The sequence below is a fragment of the Crocuta crocuta genome, unplaced genomic scaffold (assembly GCF_008692635.1).
Source record: "Crocuta crocuta isolate KB4526 unplaced genomic scaffold, BGI_CrCroc_1.0 scaffold223, whole genome shotgun sequence".
Taxonomy (NCBI): domain Eukaryota; kingdom Metazoa; phylum Chordata; class Mammalia; order Carnivora; family Hyaenidae; genus Crocuta; species Crocuta crocuta.
This window is the reverse complement of record NW_027529426.1, coordinates 4,113,293-4,131,045: the sequence shown is the minus strand read 5'-3', so window position 1 is coordinate 4,131,045 and position 17,753 is coordinate 4,113,293. Positions and strand designations below refer to the sequence as shown.

General features: G+C 36.7%; 1 protein-coding gene across 1 annotated transcript in view; it reads left to right on the top strand.

Moving 5' to 3' along the window:
- The first annotated feature begins 2,455 nt into the window (after positions 1-2,455).
- KLB (klotho beta) overlaps positions 2,456-17,753 on the top strand; it is a 34,473-nt gene continuing 19,175 nt past the window's right edge. The window contains 2 exon segments of the mRNA XM_077758928.1: positions 2,456-2,500; positions 2,502-3,281. Coding sequence (XP_077615054.1) covers positions 2,456-2,500; positions 2,502-3,281 — 825 coding nt within the window.

The window sequence follows — 17,753 nt, the reverse complement described above, 5'->3', positions numbered from 1 at the left end:
AAGTGACTGAGCCACCCAGGTGCCCCTGAAAATTTTATTTTTAAGTAATCTCTACACCCAAAATGAGGCTTGTATCTATAACCCCGAGATCAAGAGTCACACGCTCTTCCAACTGGGCCCGCCAGGATCTCATAGAGTTACTTTTGTATGTGTTTTTAACTACTGGTTATTTAATTTTTTAATTAGTTATACAGTTGCATTTCTTCTTTTTCATATTTTTTTATTCATGTTGCTTGGCCATTTATCTAACTTAGGGTATTTTTCTTAATGATTTGCCTGAATTATTTATATAATAAAAAGTTGGTCATTTGCTTTCTAGATTTACTCTAATATTCTCCAAGTTTGTTATTTGCCTTTTCCATTTTTTTCATTTACTTTATTTATAGTTAAATTATTTATATAATCTCACATATCATTAAATAAACTATATTTATGTAATTTAAAATTTACTTCCATTTTCTTCTAGATTCTGTAGCTCTATATTTTTTAATCAAATATATTTGTGAGGGTGTAAATTAAAATTTTTATTTTTAGTAATCAGTTTGCAATATAGACATAAATCATTCTGCTGTACATCTTAAACTAATACAATGTTATATGTCAATTACATCTCAATAAATCTGGGAAAATATTTTAGAAATAGTGAATTGATTCTATCAACTCCACTCATTCAGCATATAATGATTAAGCATTTACTTAGATAAGTGATGATAAAAATTTAGATAAGAGATATTCTTACTGTCTGGGGCAAGAGACAAACCATCCCAGGATCTTGTGATAAATGTAGTCAGTGATAGAAGTATGCATACTATACTATAGGCACATTCATTCAAGTCTAGTGACTACTAGGCCCCAAATATTCTATCGTGACTAAACAGTACGGTCCTTGTTTTTAAAAAGAGAGAATGAGAGAGAAATTAAAGTAAAAAAAGAAATTACAGATAAAGTGATTGTGTGATAAATGTCATAACAGAGAAAGTACGGATTGCCATGGGAACACAGAACAAGGAGATACATCTATATCAAATCAAACTGTCTTATTTCCCCTCCGGCTGCCTGAGGATCAACCACCATCATGAGAAATGTGGTAAATATCCAGACCAGGAAGTTCATGACCAACTGACTACTTTACCCTGGGAATGCAACAGTACCTAAGACAGAAATTCGGGAAAAACTAGCCAAAATGTGCACGACCAGACGACACCAGATGTCATGTTTGTATTTGGATCCAGAGCAGGACAACTGGCTTCAGCATGATTTATGATCTCTTGGGTTACACCTCCAAAAATGAACCCAGGCAGATTTGCAAGACATGGCCTGTATGAGAAGAAACAGACATCAAGGCAACAGCGAAAGGACACAAGAATAGAATGAAGAAAGTCAGGCAGACTGCAAAGGACAGTGTTGGCGCTGGCAAAGGTGAGCGAGCTGCAGATCAGACCCAGGAATAAAGGTAGTCTATGCTTTCGCTATTTTCTTTTCCTCTTTCTTTTCCTCTTTCTTCTCTTTATTTGTAATTGTTGCCTATTTATTCTTCAAGCGAAATTTCATAGTAATTTTGTTGAAGTAAAAGTTGGGGTTTAGAGGATTTTGGTTGAAAGTATATTTATTTTTTTTTACTCTTCTTTTTATTTTTGTTTCTTTTTGAGAGACAGAGAGACAGAACGTGAGCAGGGGAAGGGCAGAGAGAGGAGGGGACACAGAATCTGAAGCAGGCTCCAGACTCTGAGCTGTCAGCACAGAGCCTGACACGGAACTCGAACCCACGAACCGCGAGATCATGACCTGAGCTGAAGTCGGCCGCTTAACCGAGCCCCCCAGGCGCCCCTGAAAGTACATTTAAATTTATATATTAAATTAGAAAGTATTCGGTGTTTTCACCTAGAAAGAGCTATATGTTTCATTCATCTTCTTTCAAATGTATCAATACATTTTTATAATTTTCTTAAAATAGGTAGCATTCGATAAGATTATTCTTCAATGTGTTATGATTTTTGTAGAAGTGTAATATCTTACTGTATTTTCTAATTCTGCATTACAGACTTATGGGAATGCTCCTTATTTGTGCTGCTTCTCCTGAAACGAAATAATAAAATTATCACTCAAAAACTATAAAGCTAGAAAAAGTATATACTTTATTCAATAATGTTTAAAATATTCAGAAAAGATTTGGGTCAATATGAAAGGCTACAGAGACTATGGCATTTTTGTTCATTGTTTATACATGTTTTAGTTACCCAATCAAACTATGGTCAGTGTTGCGTTTTCATATAATTTTTCCCATAGTAAGAGAGAATGAAATGTGCTGAGGAGCGTAGGAGAGCCACCTCCCTCAAATTACGTTGCTCTCCGTGGCCCATCCTAAGTCTCACAGTTCAAGCTAATCATTGACAGAGCTTTACAATCACAAGCTTTTACTGAAGCTTTGATAAGACAGGCGAGCAGTTAGTGGCAAATGAAGTCAGGCTGTGCGGCTGGATCTCCAGGGAATGAATGGATTTTTCTTCAGCACCGATGCAAGAAACATACACTATCAGAAAACAATGTGCAACTGGGGACTGCAAAGATCTGCCATTCTGTCAGCATTCATTCTCCTGCGAGCTGTTACTGGATTCTCTGGAGACGGCAGAGCTGTGTGGTCTAAAAATCCTCATTTTAGTCCGGTAAATGAAAGTCAGCTATTTCTCTATGACACTTTTCCTAAAAACTTTTTTTGGGGTGTTGGGACTGGAGCATTTCAAGTGGAAGGAAATTGGAAGACAGATGGAAAAGGACCCTCTATATGGGATCATTTCATCCAAACACACCTTAAAAATGTCAACGGCACGAATAGTTCCAGTGACAGTTACATTTTTCTGGAAAAAGACTTATCAGCCCTGGATTTTATCGGAGTTTCTTTTTATCAATTTTCAATTTCCTGGCCAAGGCTTTTCCCCGATGGAATAGCAGCAGTTGCCAATGCAAAAGGTCTCCAGTATTACAATACTCTTCTCGATGCTCTAGTACTTAGAAACATTGAACCGATAGTTACTTTATATCATTGGGATTTGCCTTTGGCACTGCAAGAGAAATATGGGGGGTGGAAAAATGAAACCATAATAGATATCTTCAATGACTATGCCACCTACTGTTTCCAGACGTTTGGGGACCGTGTCAAATATTGGATTACAATTCATAATCCATATCTAGTTGCTTGGCATGGGTATGGGACAGGTATGCATGCGCCTGGAGAGAAGGGCAACTTAGCAGCTGTTTACTCTGTGGGACACAACCTCATCAAGGTACTGTACAGCTGTCTTCATGTTATAACTTCAGAATGTAAGCAGCAGGAGTTAAAGAGAAACACTAAGAAATGTATCTTTTGTTTAATTTTCTTTATTGATATCAACTCAACTAATTTTAGTCTAACTCACAAGTTCTATCCTTAAATTTCATATTTAAGGTCGTGCTTTATTTATCTAAGCTCTTAGTAATGTATTAAGCTGATATTTTCCCTAAATGCTGCACTTTAAAAACGTTTTAACTCAAAATCTGTGAGTATAGAGTGTGAGAATATGAGCTTTCTTTCATTCTATGAAAAACCAGTACTTTAGAAATCTAAATGGTGAAACATTTTCTGACAATATGCAACCATTTCAGGATTCTTTTAAGGCATGACCATTTCCAATAAATATTTGTTGTTAGTATTGCTATTTTTAGTGATACCTAGCAATAATAAACCAGTTACAGGTTAGTTAACTGATATATATTAAATATAGGAATTGAGACAAATGTACTTCACAGTGGTTTTATCTCTGTTACATTGCATAAAAGATGAGGTTAACTGTACTAAGAGTTAAAATTAAACTAGTAATAAAAAAAAACTGGGAAGACTACGCTCTATTCACTGTTTTAAAAGCTACAGTTAATACTGGGAAATTTAGTAATGAATATTACTAAAACAACGGTCAAATGTAAGCAAAAAAAGCAAATATTAGTTGGATGCTTACCATGTATATAGACTATATTAAGCATTCTATGTATTTAGACTATATTAAGCATTCTGCATGTATTATCACATTTAATCCTTGTGATAACTTCCTGAACTAGGTCCTGTTAGTATCCCTATTTAAAGGTGAGGAAACTGAGCCTTAGTGGGATTAAATGAATAATTTATAAATGACAGCATAATTAAACACTAAATGTTTTCATTAAGAATGTTTTTAAAAGAACAATCTTTAGGGGACTTTGAAGAGACTTTGCCTCACATTGAGGCTAATATCTAGAATCAGGTTTAGTTTTTTGAGTCAAATGGTTTCCTTGGGAAAAAGAAATTACTCTGGACACCTGTTACATTTTGAAAAGGAAAAAGCTTTATTAAGTGTTTCATGATGTGCTAGGAGAAGTATTTTGATTTTTAATAATCAAATGTGAAATGTATAGAAGTAGAAAAATGTATAGGAACATAAAATTACTCCATGTCTAAATTTGCACTTATAAAAATATGTGTCCACCCTTCTTTTCTTTTTGAACACTCTGGGCTATTATATATGTGTGTCATACTATTGTTCTGTCACACCTGCCTTTGCAGTAAACTGATCACATTATGAATTCAAGATCATTTACAAATCTTTGATTACGGTTATGTGTTGATTAAGGTGAAGCTATACTGTGATTTGGCAAGTAAGATCTTAAAGGGGAGAAAATTTACAGCTATTAACTATGAAGATTATGCATACATAAGTTAGAAAAATATTCCTTTTTTTAAAGTTTTTTTAATGTTTATTCTTGAGAGAGAGAGAAAGCATAAATGAGGGAGGGGCAGAGAGAGAGGGAGACACAGAATCCGAAGCAGGCTCCAGGCTTTGGGCTGTTAGCACACAGCCCAACGCAGGGCTTGAACCCATAAATCATGAGATCATGACCTGAACTAAAGTCAGATGCTTAACCAACTGAGCCACCCTGGTGCCCCAGAAAAATATTCCTTTTATCTAGTTCTTTAAATTATTAAAATTAAAGCATTCATATATATACTACATGCTTTTGTAGATTAAGAAACATCAGATTGTACCAAACTTTATAAAGTGGAAAAAGTTAAATTCCTCTCTCCCTCTCCACTACTGTTGATGTTTTCTTACATAGTCTTTTTAAAGTTTTCTACTCAAATACATGCACATATACAATTATTTAACTTATTTATAAAGCAAAATGCTCTCAATTGTTGAAAAGCTTTCAGTTTGTCTGGAAAAATGTTAACAATTGGAATTTTCGTGAAAAATATGTTTTGGTGGTTAGTTTAAGGCCTTAAAAACTGGCTACCTGATTTAAAAAATACACAGGAAGAGTTGTAACTAACAAATAGACATTGCTTAGAAACTTAGCATATAAAATGCTATATTTTCAGATGTTTTTCATTTTCCCCTAACTTGAGATAAACTCTGCCTTTAACACAAAATTAGCGCTCTCTGATAGTGAAATAAATTTCATTGTTTTAAATTGAGCGATTACATTTTTTAATTATTGTGTTTTCCAAATAATTTCTTCCATCTCTTTAAAATTTCTAAATCACTGACTTAAGTAAGGAGTGTCAGAGGTCCTTTGAAATCAGTCAGAAAGTGAAATATGCTTCATAACTCAGTGACATATAGCTCCAGAGAGAAATCCTGTAATGGTTTCGTAGCCCGAGGTGAACTCATTTTTTTCCACTGCTCCTTCTCTGTTCTTCCTTTAACATGAAAAAGATTAATTTCACATTTTATGTTGCAATGAGGTATTTCTTCCTTACTCTGCCATCTGTGACCCAGAAGAAGTATTCCTGAGGATTAGTTTTTCGTCCAAGTTAACACATTTTACTGATTTAAAAAAAAAAAAAGCCTAATATAAAAGTAAATTTATGATTGGTTATGGATCACTTTATTTCCCACTCCTCAGACATTGAAAAGATCTCATAGGGGCTATGGGGGTTTCTGGTGCCAGAATAACCTTGAAAACTCCATTTCAGTCTGCACTGTCCTAGTTTGGAGGAAACCTGAATGGCCGAGCTTGGCCTGAGACTGACCTGGAATTTAAGTTTCCACTTTATTGCAGAGTTGGTGATTACCTTAAAGTGAGTCTAAGCCTCAGGCAAAATCATGTGATTTGTCATAATCACACCTACGAACGGACGCTCCATTCTGAGTTTTGAAAAATATTTGGAAACAAAATAGAGTAAGTATATCTTTTGACTGACCATCGCTAAGCATGGTAATCATGGCTTTAAATATTATCTATAACTTTGGCAACAACCCTGCCAGGTACCTATTATTATCCCTGTTTTCTCACAGAGGGATTATTTCCAACAATCATGTTGTTCTCCTGCATAAATCCATTAAGTGGCTCCCCAACACTTTGGGGACTAAAGTCCTAATTTTGCGTCAAGATATTTCACCCCTGGCCTCCATTCCAGCCTCCTTCCTGGCCACTCTCCCACCTCCATCACTGATGCCAACCCCCCATGCTCCACTGTAATGCACTACTAGCAGTGTCTTGGTTTTACCTTACTAGTCCTCCCCATTCAGCCTTTACTAGTATTCTATCCAGTGAGAATGCCCTTTATACTCTCTACTTTACCCATCTAATGTCCCTCAAGACTCAGGTTAGGCAGTCACCACCTCTAAGTTATTCTTGACCTGTTAAGGTTAGTGTCCCTTCTAAGGGCTCCCATAATAAGACACGCTTGCTTCTACCATGGCTCTCATAGCATCTGGTAGTCTTCCGTCTCCCCAAAAAACCTGAGAGCCCCTTGAAAGGAGAGGCTATTCTTTATTTGTTTTTGTGTTTCTAGCACCTAGCACAGAATATTAGGATGCTAGGTAGAAATGTTTGTCGAGTGAGTAACTTAGGATTTCTTTCTTAAACCTTGTCATCAAAGAGCCAATGTCAAAATTCATATTTCATTGCATTATTACTAATTCTTGAAATATTGCCTATATTAATCCACTGGTATATTACTCAGGACTTTTTGGTTGTAAGTGACAGAAACCTAGTTCAAGTTGACTTAAGCAAAAATGAGCAATTTCCTGGCCCAGGAACCAAATCATAGGGATGAATGGACCCAATAATGAGGACACTGTCAGAAGCCCTTTGTCTCAGATCTCTCACATCCTTCTCTTCTTGGGGTTTGGGATCATTCTCTCCTTTATAGAGGAAAGATTTCTCTCTTTCAAGTTCAATTTAAAGTCCCAGAGACGGATTCCAGCCTGTGTGGCCTGTTGCTCTCATCCCTCAGATCAGCAAAGCCTCAAGGTTTCACATTAGTAAAGACAGTTAAAATGTCTGTTTTCTTTCTACTTTTAAGTAAATGAATATGTGTAATAATTTAGATTTGTAGGTCCTTCTCCCCCTTAAAAGGGAACATCTAGAGCCTCTGAGTAAACATGCCCAGAGGATGGGGAAGATGAGTTTGCTCATAAGATGGTAAGTCATTCAGTTTATTACTCCACAGTGGAGTAATGGAAGCTTCCATGGCACTTTTGACTTCATTGCTTTAAATGTTTATCTTTCATAAACATGTACTGTTTACATAGTATCAGGGTTTCTCAACCTCAGTACTATGGACATTTGGGGCCAAATAATTCTTTTAGTGGTGGACTTTCCTGTGCTTTGCAGAAAGAATGTTTAGCAGCATCCCTGGCCTTTACCCACTAGATGACAGTAGTCCCTTATCCCCAGGGTTTTGACACAAAAATTGTCTCCAGACATTGCCAAACAAGTGGGAGGCAAAATTCTTCTCCTTTCCCTCTCCTGTAAACTTCTAATAGACAATTAGTTAAAGACATGAAGCAGAAAGAGCAAGGACATTAAAATATAATTAGTATGAGGGACATAAAATCGCCTCACTATGTTCACCAGAACCATAAGTTGCATATATAAACTCTATATTAATTTATGTCTTGTTTGGCTTTTCACACACTGAGAATAGAGACTGTCCCCACTAGCTTTGCATTATTTGTGAAATATTTGTAACAACTGCCCCAGACCTTTTCTTTTACATAGTTATTTACAAACAAAACACTAAATGTACTTTTTGAAAGCTAATGCTTTTTAAAAAGCAAAATTCAAGAATTCAGACAAATACTATGTAAGCAATTTTTATCCATTTCTGATGCCACAACATCTTGTTTCACAAAGTTTGGTTTTTTTGTGCATCACTTCATGTTGGCTTTTTTGCTGGTTTTTTGTTTGTTTGCATATCCAAGTGCCACATGTACTATTTACTAAATACACTAAATTTACTAAAAACACATTTACTAAAATGTTTTTCTTTAAAATATTTATTTTGAAAGGAAATTTTATTCCTACTGTATATGAGATAAGTATTTTCAAATACCCTTCAAATAAATACGTAACATTGAAAACAAGGGGCGCCTGGGTGGCTTGGTCGGTTAAGTGTCCAATGTCGGTTTAGGTCATGATCTTTTGGTTCATGGGTTCCAGCCCCGCGTCGGGCTCTGTGCTGACTGCCAGCTCAGAGCCTGGAGCCTGTTTCTGATTCTGTATCTCCCTCTCTCTCTGACCCTCCCCTGCTCATGCTGTCTCTCTCTCTCTCTCTCTCTCTCTCAGAAATAAATAAAACATTTAAAAAAATTCTTTGTCACACTTTATGTCATCTCCCATACAAAAAGAGGTAGGTGGGGACACCTGGGTAGCTCAGTTGGTTAAGCATCTGACTTCGGCTCAGGTCATGATCTTGCATTCCATGAGTTCGAGCCCTGTGTTGGGCTCTGTTGACAGCTCAGAGCCTGGAGCCTTCTTCGGATTCTGTGCCTTCCCCTTTCTCTACCCCTCCCCCCCCATTCATGCTCTGTCNTCATGGTCTGTGAGTTCAAGCCCCATAACCAGCTATGTGCAGACAGCTCAGAGCCTGGACCCTACTTCAGATTCTGTGTCTCCTCCTCTCTATGTCCCTCCCCTACTCACATTCTGTCTCTCTTTCAGAAATAAATAATAAACATTAATTTAAAAATTAAGAAAAAGAAAAAAAAGAGGTGGGTGTACCAGACTTGGAAAATACCACTGTAATACATTTGACCAAACACAGTGTGCCATTTAAAAAGTGACATAAAATGCTTTTTCTTATTAAAAATTTTTGAATAATGTATGATTATTAAATGGCAAATATTCATGTTTATGTATATGAGCATCTTAAATATTCATTATTTTCTAGATATTTTAAAAAAATTTCTCTTTTTTATTTTATTGCTTTAAGAAAAAGCTCCAAATCAATACAGCTTTTATTGCATCTCTAAAATATTACAAATAGGGGCACCTGGGTGGCTCAGTTGGTTAAATGTCCGACTTCAGCTCAGGTCATAACTTCACAGTCTGTGAGTTCGAGCCCTGTGTCACTCTGCACTGACAGCTTAGCCTGAAGCCTGCTTCATATTCTGTGTCCCTCTCTTTCTCTGCCCTTCCCCAGCTCATGCTGTCTGTCTGTCTGTCTGTCTCTCTCAAGAATAAATAAACATTAAAAAAATTTTTTTAATAAAATATTACAAATAAATCTGAAAAACCATCAGATATCTAGCTATTTCTGTAGCTGGACAACTTAGATCTTATTCATCAGTCTGCCGAACTGTTCTTTTTTCAGAAACATAGATAACTATCCCCAGATTTTCTGATATCCTCGTTTTTAACTGTTGTGGCTTGCTGAATCAAAGCAGCTGAGTTTGATACAAGTTCAATGTCATTTCCTTCAAGAATTAACTCATCTTTCTGGACTTGAGATATAGAATTGAGATACTTTTCAATACGATTGTTAATAAAATGGGCTTATGTGAAGTAAAATGCCTGTCAACATTTTTACTTTATTTTTTTGTATATTACACAGAAATGATGAAATTATTTTTTAAATTCCTCAGGGGTTCAAGAGATTGCTTAATACTGTGAAAGAGGCCTTAGGACAAGAAATGTTGGGAAACTCTGCTTGAGGTCAAGGCCTCACCTACTTGTTCCTGAGCCTGGAATAAGATTTGATTTAGTCCCTATTTTTCTACCTCTTTGAGGAACACTCTCTTAGCGTTTCTTGGCATCATTCCCTCAGAGAAGCTCACACAAGGCTGGGTATGCGTTAAGTAGTCAATAAATAATTCAATTGACTATTTTCTTTTTTTTTTTTAATGTTTTATTTATTTCTAGGTGAGAGAGAGACAGCTTGAGCAGGGGAGGGTCAGAGAGAGAGGGAGTCACAGACTGAAACAGGCTCCAGGCTCTGAGCTGGCAGTCAGCACAGAGCCCGACGCGGGGCTCGAACCCACGAACCGCGAGATCATGACCTAAGCGAAAGTCGGACGCTTAACCGACTAAGCCACCCAGGCACCCCGACTATTTTCTATTTAAGGAAGATCTACCTTGTTCCAGAAAGGATTTATTTTTTTTCCTAGAAAGGATTTAAAATTGCAAATGAATAAAAGTTGATTTTAGACACACACGTGCACACACCCGCACATACATACACACACATCAACACAGATTCTGGCATAAACACATGGTCTTTTCAGAATATGCAAATCAATTATGCATGCCTGTTTCTACTAAAAATTTTACATCAAGGGCGCCTGGGTGGCTTAATCAGTTAAGCCTCCGACTCTTGTTTTCGGCTCAGGTCATGATCTCACAACTCATGAGATCGAGCCCCTCATCAGGCTCTGTGCTAACAGTGTGGGAACTGTCTGGGATTCTCTGTCTCCCTCTCTCTTCCTCCCTGCCCTGTCTTTCTCAAACATAAATGAACATCAAAACAATTTTATATTGAAAGCCCACCTTGAAACAAGTTGCAGAATATTGATGACAACACTGAGTGATGTGTTCATGAAGGTTCACCATATTTTTCTTTCTATTTTTATGTTATGAAAATTTCCACAATTAGAAGTAAAAAATAAGTAAAGAGATTATTTTATATTTTAAAAGGCAAAAATTATCTTTATACAATATACTTCTTAACTAAAATTTAGTGTTAAAACTAAAAACACAGCTATGAAAAAGCCACCATTCACATGATTAATAGCTAAGCCTTCTTTGCTGACAGAATACAGCAACTGCTTTCTTGAACAAGAATGATGCAGTGTTTCACAGGCACATATAAACAGAAGAAATGTCACTTTGAGGCCTCTTCTGCCCAAACCCCCACCAATATCTTGAAGACTGTGATATTTTGAAATGGAAATACTAGCAGGAGCCTTCTTTAGTTTGACTTGATCATATAGAAACAAAATCTCCAACAGTCAATTGAAATTATTTATTTCCATGAGAAAAATAAAGAAATGTTTAAAAACTCCCTTGTTAAAGCTGGATTACAAGACAACAACATACCAAAATTAATTTTTGCTAAATCCATGGTTAAAAACTAGCCTAAGCTTTTCTGTCAATGAAGGACAGAAAAAAGAAGGTTAAAAAGAAAAGTCTTGTTACTTGCTACCTTCCACCACTTTCCTCTCCCACACAAGACAAACACAGACATGGGGAAGAGATTGGTCTTAATTCTTACAGTAAAGTGGAGAATTGAGGCAATTTTTGCAGATAACTTTTTGACATTCTATCATACTATTCTTTTTTTAAGTTTATTTATTTTTTTGAGAGAGAGAGCAAGTGGGGGGGCAAAGAGAAGGAGAGAGAGAGAACCCCAAGCACGCTCTGCATGGTCAGTGAAGAGCCCAATATGGGACTCAAACTCACGAATCATGAGATGATGACCTGAGCCGAAGTTGGACACTTAACTGACTGAACCACCCAGGCGCCTCCTCTATCAGACTATTCTTTTTTTTGTTGTTTGTTTATTTATTTATTTTGAGAGAGAGAGTGGAGAAGGAGCAGAGAGAGAGGGAGAGAGAGAGAATCCCAAGCAGGCTCCACACTGTCAGTGCAGAGTCCAATGCAGGGCTCAAACACACAAACCGTGAGATCATGACCTGAGCTGAAAACAAGAGTCAGGCATTTAACCGACTGAGCCACCCAGGCACTCCTCTATCATACTATTTTTAATAATAATTTTATAAGAAGAATACTGCATATCTACCATAGTGTCTAAAACTATACTAGGTACTTTTCATATATTATCTCATTTAATTCACACATCAACTTTGCCAGGTAGGTATTCTGATAATCATTTTACAGTCAATGATCCTGAAGCCCAGAGAAGTTTCCCTGAGGTTATACAGCTGTATGTGTTTTTTTTCACTCTGTAATAATTGACAGAGCCAAAATTCAAATCTTATCCATCTGAATCCAAGCTAACAAGGTTTAATGACATGAATCAGCTACCTGGCTTCAATGAAATAGAACAATTTACAGTCTTAAATTGCGTTGATGCTGACTCACAGATATTAACTTCACTTTACCTTTTTAAAGACCAGAACCATCCATCTACATATTTTATTTGTCCACAAAATCTGTGAACAATGTGTCCCTGACTCATACATTAGCCATGAAGTTTTCCATGCATCTCCATGATTTGAATGTTTGATTTGCTCAAAACTTTAGTGTCCCATTGAAGGAATGTTAAATCACATGTTTGTGGCCTTGGCAAAACCATCTAACGTTTAATGAAAAAAATTCTATAAGGTTTTTTAAAAGTTTTTTAATGTCTATTTATTTTTGGGAGACAGATAGATTGTGAGCAGGGGAGGGGCAGAGAGAGAAGGAGACACAGAATCTGAAGCAGGCTCCAGGCTCTGAGCTGTCAGCACAGAGCCCAACGTGGGGCTCAAGCACAGGAACCATGAGATCATGACCTGGGCCAAAGTCAGCCACTTAACCGACGGAGCCACCTAGCAGCCCCCAACATTTTTTAATGTTTATTCATTTTTGATAGAGAAACAGAGACAGAGTGTGAGTGAGGGAGGGGCAGAGAGAGAGGGAGAGACACAGAATCTGAAGCAGGCTCCAGACTCTGAACTGTCAGCAGACCCCAACATAGGGCTCAAACTCATGAGCCATGAGATCATGACCTGGGCGATGTTGGACACTTAACTGAGCCACCCAAACACCCCATAAAGTTTAATAAATTTTAACACAATTATTCATTTAATCAGCTAATGCATATACTTATGTGATAATCCCAACTCACCTCCATTAGGGTCTAAGATACTTTTAACAAAATATAGGAAATAATGATCAAACAAATTAACATTGTCATTCTTATAAGGCATTTCTGATCAAATCTGAATAAAAAGATGAAAACTCCATGTGGATAAGAATTGCCAAAGACAGGGGCACTTGGGTAGCTCTGTCAGTTGAGCAACTTCGGCTCAGGTAATAATCTCACGGTTCGTGAGTTCAAGCCCCACGTCGGGCTCTGTGCTGATAGTTCAGAGCCTGGAGCCTGTTTCTGATTCTGTCTCTCCCTCTCTCTCTGCCCCTCCCTCGCTCATGCTCTCTCCTTCTCTCTCAAAAATAAAAACACTAAAAAAATTTTTAAAAAGAATTGCCAAAGACAGTTTCTATAACCAAAATATCATTGTTGGATATGAGTGGTGTAAAAAAACCTGTTTGAAGAAGACAACTGGTATTCTAAAACCTTCAAGAGAGCAATATTTACTTTTTCTAACCGTTAAGTAGAAAAAGTTATACTTCAGTAAATGATTAACAATTTAAGTAAATGTAATTATAAATGTTCAGAGAGTAACATTATGATCAAATTTAAACAGCTTGATTTGATATGAACACTCTCATACATGGAAAATTGGGCGCAACTGGATCAGAAAATACTGTAAGCAATCAAAACAGTGCTACATATGATGGAAACAATGAACCGAGGAAAACTTTACATTACTGTCAAACATCTTATTGAGAAAACTCAAAAGTCATGTAGCCTATATTAAAAGAAAAGAGGGCCATTAAACAGACATTAATGATTCTGTCGCTGAAAAGTAGTTTGAATGCTGAGAATAGATCAGAACCTTATAACTTACTAACCAATAAAGAGTGAATCACAGAGGTAATTAAAGTGGTTCCTGGATGATCTACCTGAAAATATTTGGGGGAAGTCTTAAGACTAGGGAGAACCAAATCTTTTAGTACTTGGGAGAGTATATTGATTGGTTCTTAATAGTGTCATATCTTGATTATGTGCCTGAATCTTAAAAAAAAAAAATAGAGGCTGAGGTTTACTGCTATCATTTCTTCTTTCATGTTAATCACATATATATTGTATATCTTCTGCTCTTACCTTTGAATATCACCATTTATTATTACGGAGTAAAAAAGCATTATTTAATATATAATGAAATCTAGAATAACCGAACTTTTTATTTAAGTTTCTTTTTTTTCTCCTATTTGATTTTTGGAACTTTGGAGAAACTAAAGAGTAACAGCATAGAGCAATTAAATTCACTGACAGAAACCATTTGTTTCAACCAATTCTCTTGACTTTTAAAATTATAAATATAATGCATTTTTACTGCAAAACATTCAAACAACACAGAAAGACATAAAGTAAAAAATGAAAAGTCTTCTCTTCTACCCTAACCCCACACCCGAGAAGTAACAACTGCTAGCAGCTTGCTCACTATCCACATAGTTTTCTAGGTGTGTATAAACACATATATAGAGTCACATTGCTTTTAAAAAATTTGAATCATATTATTACACTAAGTTTTGGTTATAATTTCTGAGAAGTATTTTATTTATTTATTTATTTTTTTTACAAATAGTTTATTGTCAAATTGGTTTCCATATAACACCCAGTGCTCATCCCCACAAGTGCCCTCCTCCATGCCCATCATTTCTGATTGAAATGCAAAAGTATACTACTTTTATCTATTTATTTCAGTACTTCTCTTTCCTATTAGAAGTAATACTTGTTTTGGGGCGTCTGGGTAGCTCAGTCAGTTAAGCATCCGCCTTCAGTTCAGGTTATGATCTCACGGTTCGTGGGTTTGAGCCCCGCGTCCGGCTCTGTGCTGACAGCTAGCTCAGAGCCTGGAGCCTGCTTTGGATTATGTATCTCCCTCTCTCTCTAACCCTCTCCTGCACACACACACTCTCTCTCTCTATCAGAAATAAATAAAACATAAAAAAAAAGAAATACTTCTTTTGAAGGCAGCAACTATTCTGTTAATGTTTTTTCTAAATGCCCACCAAGGTGCCTTGTATTTGTTAAATTAGTATTTGTAGACTTGAATTTAAGCAATTAATCAACGTGAATGAATGGAGAGTGAAGAAAAAGATATAATAGCTGTAGGTTAAAGAAAAGAGATAAAATGATTTATTAAGACCTGCTTTTGCTGATGTGTATAATTTCTGTAAGGAAACAAAAATAAACAGAAGGTAATTCTGATGAATTCCCTGTTTGATCGGGTACTGATATGGTGCCCCAGATGGTGAGGCTGGATGAAGGAATAAGAAAACCACAACTTGCAGCTTGCCTTTTTCCTCACAGTGTTGCTGGCACCCAAAAACTATCCCATGGCTTTTACAGTGTACTGGCCCTTGTTTTCGTGCCTTGTCTGTTACATGGCCCTTGCACTGGCCCGGCCTGTTGAATCACCTTTGGGTCTAAGGGATAAAAGTATGCTTCAAAGGCATATAATTTAAAGTGTGTAATGTCCTGGAAATGACAGTGACTGAGAAAGCTGAAAGACTAATCCTAGCTTTGCCACTGAGACCTTGAGCAAGTCACTTTCTTCTTGGGCTTCAGCATCTCATCTATAATAGAAGATTTTTGAAGACTGAATCACGTGACGTGTGAGGTCCGTCCTCTACCTCTAGTTAACAGGCAAGAACACAGAACCTGGAGCAATACAGTGCAGGCTTGACTTAGTTTGTGAAACTAGACAAATCATTTTACCTCTGTATCCCTTGGTCTCCTCTCCTGTAAAGCGGGAATGCTAATTTTCCCTACCTTAATTCTCCTAAATAAGGATTAAATGAGATAGTACATGGGAAGCACTTAGAACAGTGCTCAGCATATCTGACACTGGATACGTGTTAGCTCTTATTACTATTTATACTATTAAGTTTTCTATGGTTCTGTAATGTAACCACTGTTCCATTTGAGCATGAAGGTCACTAATCTTTAATGACCACTTAATTATGGTTTGAAAATGGTGCTGCACTGAATGCTATACAACCACAGCATCCCTGCCCTCTTGGTCTAACATCACAATGGTGTAAAGATCTCAATCCTCAATCAAAACAGTCAAGTGTAAAAGTGGTCCCTAAGGATTCATTTAGCTTCTGACACCAGTGAGGACAATATCTAATGCCAACTGTGGGCTGGGCACTTAGACAACTACATGGTTCTCTGAAAACTCCAAATTTCCTGGCAAGTCCTCCATGACCTTTCTAGGTGATACTGAATTTCACACGCATAGATATTTTCCTCTCAGCATGGATGAGTGCAATACAATACCCTCATTCTATGATTGTTCAGTTCTTTTAATCAATTATACTAAAGTACAGCAGTAAAAAATATAATTTTAAAGCAGTATGTTGTGGTTCATGTTAAGTGGTACCCAGCTGCTTCAAAGTTTAGAACTGGTCAGACATACAGAAAGCAGGATGGTTTAATAAAGTAACCAGAGAGAACTGGGTTCAAATCCTAGCTTCAATAATGTCCAGCCTCTGTGAACTTCAGTTTCTTCTCTAAAAATAGGAAAAATTAAATCTGCCTTGCAGAGGCTGTACAATCAACAAGGTATGTCAGGTGGCCAGTTAACTAGCTGACCCACACTGGGTATTCATTCAGCAAGTATTCTGTGCTAGGCTTTTCTCTGGGCATCTACATGTACCTCTGTGACCAAAATAGGTACAGTCTCTGCAGTCAAGAAGCTTGTAGGCCAGGCATGGTTCTATATTGTATGGGCCTGAGATGTACAGTCTGGGGGATGCTCTGTAAGAAGAAAAATTATGGACATGAAAGTTGGTACAAGAGTGCACATTTATTTGGAATGAGAAGCATATTACAATAGGTTACTGTAGTCTTGTTAATTCAGATTTCGTTTTTTCCAAGGGCTCTTTAGGGAATTCATAAGGAATACTTACCTAGAAATGCTTCTGAATACAACTAGGTTTCCAGCCCACCTAGAACATTCTATAGGGACCCATATAAGTGAGGGGCCCTAAATCTTCAGCTTCCTTCAGTTCATGGGAAATCTGCCTTTGTTGCAGGGCCCAAAAGGTCTTATTTTTGTTATTGTAACAATTATATTATGTATAATTTCCAGAGTGGTTTCTATATTGACTATCCTTAAGTCTTCATTCCTAAATCCTGAGGAAAGGCTTCAGGTCATCCACTCAGACCATTTTAGCTTCAGTTATACTCTGAGATATGGTCCTTTTGCATGAAAAAATTGCTAACAGGATCACAATTGTTAATGTAATAATAACAGGAAGCTTAAAATAGCATTCCAACCTCTGCAGACTTGGCATGCAAATGTTCTCCTTGGGCAAGGAAATTGGACTTCAGTTAAGCATCAATTTACTAAAATTGATTTCTTCTAAGGCCCCTTCTAATATCTGGGGAAACCCACAGATGCTTAATTAATTATAAGCTTTATTCTAGACCTTTGTCTCTTTATGTTGCTGGGTATAGGCCCTGACTCAAACATTAGTTGAATTTAGTAATATTATCATTGAAATTAGAATTCTATAACAATATTAAAACCACTGTTTTGAAGGAAAAAATACAGCAGAGTTTAGCTTTTACAGGATTCCTATGGGGAAATCCTGAAGCTATACAAACTGATAATGAACAAAGATTTGTCAGAATCATTTGAAAACATAACAATTGGAAAAAA